This window comes from Parasteatoda tepidariorum, chromosome 7 (genome assembly GCF_043381705.1).
Source record: "Parasteatoda tepidariorum isolate YZ-2023 chromosome 7, CAS_Ptep_4.0, whole genome shotgun sequence".
In the NCBI taxonomy this organism is placed as follows: Eukaryota; Metazoa; Arthropoda; class Arachnida; order Araneae; family Theridiidae; genus Parasteatoda; species Parasteatoda tepidariorum.
The window spans coordinates 1,623,071-1,630,252 of NC_092210.1; the positions used below are offsets into that span (position 1 = coordinate 1,623,071).

The 7,182-nt window shown below is 31.9% G+C and overlaps 1 protein-coding gene across 1 annotated transcript in view; it reads right to left on the reverse strand.

Annotated features, from left to right (window-relative positions):
* Positions 1 to 7,182, reverse strand: part of LOC107441452 (receptor-type tyrosine-protein phosphatase T) — a 63,110-nt gene that overhangs the window by 36,836 nt on the left and 19,092 nt on the right. The window contains exons 3-6 of the mRNA XM_071182998.1: positions 3,837 to 3,930; positions 3,440 to 3,516; positions 2,127 to 2,163; positions 1,016 to 1,113 (exon numbers count right to left, since the gene is read on the reverse strand). Coding sequence (XP_071039099.1) covers positions 1,016 to 1,113; positions 2,127 to 2,163; positions 3,440 to 3,516; positions 3,837 to 3,930 — 306 coding nt within the window. The remainder of the gene's footprint in view (positions 1 to 1,015; positions 1,114 to 2,126; positions 2,164 to 3,439; positions 3,517 to 3,836; positions 3,931 to 7,182) is intronic.

Consider the following 7,182-nt stretch of genomic DNA (forward strand, 5'->3'; position numbering starts at 1 on the left):
ACTTTGCCAATCACTAGCAGTGAAACGGAGTGCTCTTTCTCCAGGATGTCATATATAGAAAACAAATATAGGACAACAATGTCGAACCATCGACTAAATCACTTATCAGTTCTTTCCATAAATTGTGATTTAACGAAGGACTTACAATGTGATGAGCAAATAAAGAAATTTGCAGCACAAAACTGCAGAAAGGTTGCTTTATAATTTATATAACATAACTACACATAACCTGTCAACTTCTTTTGCAATAATGTTGTACAGTGGCTGTTTGTATACACAAATAAAAATAAATAAATAAAAAAGTAAATAAAATTATTTTAGTGCCCTATTTTTTTCTATATACTTATCTACATCACTATAGAAAGCAATTTTTCGACAAAATGGCTATTAGGGCCCCTAAGTAGTTTCAGCCCAGGGCCCCACAAATTCACGATCCGCCCATGGCACCTCATACATTCCTATACAATAAATGATTGTTGCAATGTCCTGTACCTACCCTTAAAATTTGTACCATGAATTAAGGATTACCCTGTATATTTATCTTATGTGATACTATAAGTCGAACTCTATTTCTTCTTTACCATTGATAACACTAAAGCTTTTCTCTAAGCAGACACTCTGCTTTAAGGGTGGACACTAATTAATTGAAAGAGTAAATAACAGTTGCAAATTATATCAGAAAATTCAGTACTACTGCCAACTGCATTCAATTATTGTCATGCAGCTTCGTACACCTGGTGAATTGAAGCTACTTAACGCATCAAGCATTAAAAAAACATTTAAGTACATTTTTTTTTTCATTGGAAAAGTTCGATGAGGAAAACAGTTGCATTGTTTTTTCGTTTTTTGCTTTCTTATTACTCTTTTTTGAATCAAACTAATTAGTAATTATATTAATCCTTGGAGATAATTTGGGGGTCTGGCAACATTCTCGCTGTTTTCTGCAGTCTATCAGTGAAAGTAAAACGCTGATCATTTAAATTGATAATATTCCAATTTTGTTGACTCTATATACCAGACCATCCTCGATGAGATTCGTTAACATAACAATTTTTGTAGAATTCAATTGCCATATCATCCTCCAAAAATCATCAATGGTATTTGGTAGAGGACCTGGAAAAAAATTTTTATTTTCAATATTTGTTTTTTTTTTACATATTTTTAATGAAACAATATTGCATGAGAACTTTTTGCTTAAGATGTTTAGCCTTTGCAAATAAGTATTTTAGTATTTTTATAATGGAAATTTCACCACCAATAAACTTTTTTAAGTATTTTCAATTTATTGAACCAATTCAAATCATATTTCTTCATTGGTAGCCAGATAAGATTCATTACAAAAATATTAATAAAAAATTTTAAAATTTTTATTTTAAAAAATAGAAAATTAAAGTTTCATAAATTTTTGATCATGAACAGTATAAAAAAAGTACTTTAATACTCATATTGTCTTTAATGAACTCGCAGTCTTTAATGAATTTTTTCAAATTTTAAACATCAATTTGGTTATCAATTTTAAATTGCAAAAAGCTTCGTTTAATTTTATTGAGTATTTTTAAAGTTACAGTAAAAAAAAGGCAATAAAAAATATATATTGTATATGTTATATATGAATGATGAATGTTATATATGAAAAATATATATGAATGACCGAAATTAAGAGAATGTCGATACCAGTGAATGTCAACAATCATACAGCCGCTTTGGTGAGTGTTTGAAATACTTGTTATATCAGATTTGATATTAATTTATTCCTTATTATTATATTTATTCGATATTTTAATACTTGCTGAGGAAAGATATACATGCTGGCCAGTGGCACTTGACCTTTAAAAAACATTAAAACTTTAAAAAACATTAATGTAGGGTATACCGGGCAGCGGCACGGAATCTTATAAAAATATTGATGTAGGGCATACCGGGAAAATGTATACCGGTCAGGGGCACAAGACCTAGTACATATTTCGGACATTTACCAAAGTAACTATGTGATATTCAAGATTGACCGGTGAAAGTCAACAACAACCCTTTTTGGTCATTCACTGTAACATATGAGAGAAAAGAAAACCAAAACCATTGAATTAATATTCTACGTAAAATGTTATTTTAATAAAAGTGTGTTTTGCCTTGGGCAGCAACATATTCCTTTTCACTGTGTTCTCCCTAGAATAAAAATAACTTTAATTATATGAATTTATTTAGAGAGAAAAGAATGTAAATAATAGCACATTTATACTTGCAATGTAAAAATATAATAAATTTATTGACAAATAATTGAATATTGTGATGAATGGTTTCCCAGTGGTCAAAAGCTAATGACACTTTTAAAAAAACAGCTCATTTCACTTCACGATTTTCAGTTTGTTTATTTATTTATTTATTTATTTTAATAAAAGATGCATTAAAAATGTTTATTTATCTGAAAACTACGATATCATACTTCATTCGGTGATTATTTTTACAAATTTAAATATTTTTAGCCTTTTTCGTTAAATGTCTTGTAGCAGACGATAAATAATGACTTTCATTATTATTTACTTAGGCGTTGTATGCAGTGTGCAAAATAGAAAACGAACCATCCTGAATAACTTTTGATCTAATGATCGGATCTTCACGTTCTAGAGCTAAATCATAATCGTTCGAGGGTTGACCTCAAATATGTTAATTAATTAGTGCAGGACGATATTTTAAGTTAAGAAATCAAACGCAAAAAGCTTACTTTCTCTGAGTAAATATAATTTTTTTTTCGCAGATTCAAGTTTTGGACTTCCTAAAATATAAGGGATAGCCGCAATATCGGAAATATAGTCCAAGTAGTTTGGTAAGGAGAGTGGTCCAAAGTTTGGCCCCTTTAATAATTGGCCAATTCGTTTATCCAAAGACAATTCCATGCAAAATATAAATTTTAGTAATTATTTATTATTTTTTATTATTTTATTTCACAATAGTTTGTTTAATAAAAGAAAATTTTGAATTGAAAGGTATAAAATTTTTTACATCGTTTTAAATAATGTAATTTTATGTAACAAAAAAAATGTGCGCAAAATTGGTAAAATAGTTCTTGAGAAATTAAATTTTTTTTTTAAAAAAATGTATTTCTAAAATCTAATTTATAAATAGAGAAATTCGCTTGTCGAAAGAAAGTATACCGCATTATGATACTTACATAGTAGCATCATACTTTTTATTAGTATTGATTTATTTTTATATAAATTTAAATAATTCATGATAATTTTTTATTTTTCATTAAAATGAGTTCCTTTCCTCAAAACATTATGCATACTATGTAATTTCAAAGTAAAATTTGTGAGAAAAAAAATTGCATTGTAGATTTAATGCTAGTGCACTTTTCTTAAAATCGAAGTTTATTAGAATAACAGAGAGTTTTTCAAAGGAATATAATTTACGAATTTGAGGAAACATAATTAAGAAAACTTACATTTACGTAATTGGCGTTAATATAATCGGAGTATGGATCATTTGGAAGATTTTCCAACACAACTCTTGTCTCATCAACTGAAAATAAAATATGAGAATATTATTTCATAATATATGTACATATATAAAGCGAGTTACGGCAAGCAATTTTAAAATTGTCCAGAGTAGGGTTTTGCGAAGTTTCTCTCCAATCTATGAAAAACGCGAAAAATGACACGCGTTGTGTTTAGTTACAAAATCAATTGTTAATCTCTATCAACCATAGTTGATGGTCATAATTTTGAGCATTTGTTGCTGAAAAGAAACGTTATTAATAAACGCATGTTTTAATAAGCTTTCCATGTTTCGCCCTAACAGAGGTCGATTAAAATGTTTATAATATTTTTGATAATACTTACAAGGAAGAACATCTAACGAATTATAACGATTTTTTTTTAGATTTTCTGGTAACACAGCTCTTGTCCAAGATTTTCTTTCTCCTTCTTTGATACCCTAAGAAGAAGAGTTAACATTTAATCTCTCTGTATTATCCAATTCTACTCATAATTTTTCACAATATATTTTATTTATTTATTTTATTTTATTATTATTATTGTCTTTTTGAATAAAAGTAGGTAAAATTTCAGCGCACAGTTTTTATTCATATTTATCTTTTAATGAAATAAGTAAGAAAATTATTAAATAGGATATAGGCATTATAAGTATTAAGTAATTATTATTACAACTTAGTTTAATTATTCTCAACTTAGTTAGTAATTATTTTTATAACTTAATATTTTAAACTTGAAGCAATTATTTTTATTTACATTCGTACTTAATTTAGAAAGCAATTATGAAAACACGTGGATCTTTTTTATACGTTTAATAAGAATAGAACTTTTATATTTGGTACAAGCAAGGAAATTTTAAGAATTTTCATTTTCCTTTGAGTTGTTCCTACATTTAAAGTAAATTTTTAAAATTTTCTTTCAAATAAACATTCACGAATAAAATTTGCTTCATGAATGGGACATGATAAAACTAAATGATAAGCAAATAACAAAAAAGGCATAGATTTCCTCAAACTATTACATCAAAGTTGTTAACCACTTCCGAAGCGCAAGATAAAAAAACACCTTCAATAACTTTCGATATAATAAAGAGGTTCTCTGCAGACGAAATCAGACACTTTCTCTGAATAATCCCTTTTTCGACGGTTTCAGACCCAAAATATAATACGCAGACGCAATCTGGAAAATATGGTACCAATAGTTTGATCAGTTCACAGTTTCGACTCTTTAATGTTAATTTTTCTTTTTGCGTAATACCGCCAGAACTTTTTAACTAAGTTGAGGAATTTTTGAGCATAATTATAAAAGTCTTTTATTCAAAGATAATTTCATGTAAAATATAACTTATAGTGATTATTTTATTTAACAAGAGCTCAAAAAATTTGATTTGTAAAGTATAAAATTTTTTTGCATCATTTTAAATAGCAAAATATCAAAATTCATGCGAAATCAATCGTTACTGAGAAATCGAATTTTTAAAAGACGTATTTATTTTGTAACCTAAAATATCGTCTGTACTAATTAGTTACCATAGTTGAGATCACTCTCTGAAACCACTAGGATCGAGTCCCAGAACCTGAATATCCTATAATTAAATCAAAAGTTATTTAGCTCACTGTATGTAACCAGCAAGACAGTCATGACCTGTTTCTAGCCAAAGGGCATCCAAACTACCTATCTTCTTGTGATTTTTTCAAGCGCCTATCACCAAGTTTTATCACTAACATGTGAACCATTTAAATGAATTTGTTTCTTATATGGAATGAGTTTCGCTATTACGAGAGGGGGTTAAATTTAGTTTGTTCTGCGAATGTCTAACTAAAGATGCAGTCAATCAATTAAACATGGAAAACACAAATACCAACTGAGTGCTAATTAGTATTTGTGTTTCAAACGCGATTGGTGAGCAGGGGAAGATGAACGTCTACTTCAAGGCTGCTTGGTTAATACAAATAGTTGCACGCACGTCTAACGACCAGTGACATGTGTTTTAAGCAGTGTTGCCAGATTGGGCTACAAGTAGCGGATTGGGCTACTTTTAAAACTCCCCGCTACACAAAATCGAATTTGGGCTACCCGCTACTTTTTGGGCTACTCATTATTTTTCAAAAGCTACAAATCTTAAAAATGCGCTACTTAGAGAATTTCATGCTACTTATCTCACAGAAATACTTTTATAAAAACAAAATTTTCCTTTCCTGTTATAAAATGAGAGATTCTGTAAAGTCTGCAGTTTCTTTATCTTTTTAAAAAATATTTTCTTTCATTTCTGAAAACGCATCAGCTTTAGTTTTGGATTCTTGTTTTGTTTTGCCGCGCAGAGTTCAGAATCTCTCCATATCTATGCTTCAAATCATAGACTCGTGAAAACGCAAAGATATGTATGGAAAAATGCACGGCTAGTATGATGGGGAAAAAAAAAGCTTTAACTCCAACCATTATTAATTGCTTATCATCTAGAAAAATCGCGCGACCTGTAATCTGAGCTAAAACGAAATATTGAATTTGGCCAAATTATGAACGCAGCTCATCGAAATTTAAGTCCCTCAGAGGACTGATCGTTAAGACACGGTTCCCAGCAGATCATTGAAGTCAAACATCACTGGCAGGGCCGGGATAGCCTGGTCGGTAGGGCGCTGGGCCCATATCCAAGAGGTCGTTGGTTCGATCCTCGCCGGCCGAAGACTCCCCGTGTAGTAAATGGTGACTGATGCACGTTAAATCTGTCGAGTCTCAAAGTCCTCCATGTTCCCACAACAAATCAATACCTCTGGGGGTACAGATCCAGGAGTTTCCTAGTCTTCTGGATTGGTTCAAAATTACAAGGCTACGGAGTTGAACGTTAGTAGTCATAAACCCATGAAATTGGATCGGCTGTTCAACGACGGTTATAAAATAAAATAAAACATCACTGGCTGAGCAGCAATGACTCAGGGGAGAGAGTGTTCGCCTTCCAATGAGGTAAACCGGGGTTCGATCCCGGCGATGGCTGGTCGATACGAATTCCGCATCCTGCTTGCATCGACCACAGAGCTGTTGTTGTTGTTGTTGTTAATTTACGTCGCACTAGAGCTGCACAATGGGCTATTGGCGACGGTCTGGGAAACATCCCGGAGGATGATCCGAAGACATGCCATCACAATTTTGATCCTCTGCGGAGGGGATGGCACCCCCGCTTCGGTAGCCCGACGACCTGCGCGCGAAGTCGAGCACTTTACGGTAGCACAGTTTAACGAGGACCAATACCGCACACCCTCGGTCCCTACGCAGACTGATCCAAGTGGTCACCCACCCGCACACTGACCGTAGCCAGTGATGCTTGACTTCGGTGATCTGCTGGGAACCGTGTCTTAACGATCAGTCCACTGCGGGACACCACAGAGCTGACGTGAAATATCCTCAGTAGTAGACGGATCATGGGTTTGAGTCCACTTGCCGTGAGGCTAACCGTGAGAATTCTCGTGGTCTTCCTCTCCATGAAACGCAAATGCCGGTTAGTTCCATCTTCTGGATTGGATTCAAAATTACAAGGCTACGGAGTTGAACATTAGTAGCCGTAAACCCAATAAATTGGTTCGGCTGTTCAATGACGGTTGTATGAACTACAACTACAGCATTGAAATTTAACTTATTTTTTTAATTTAGTAGTATATATATATATATATATATATATATATATATATATACATGCATA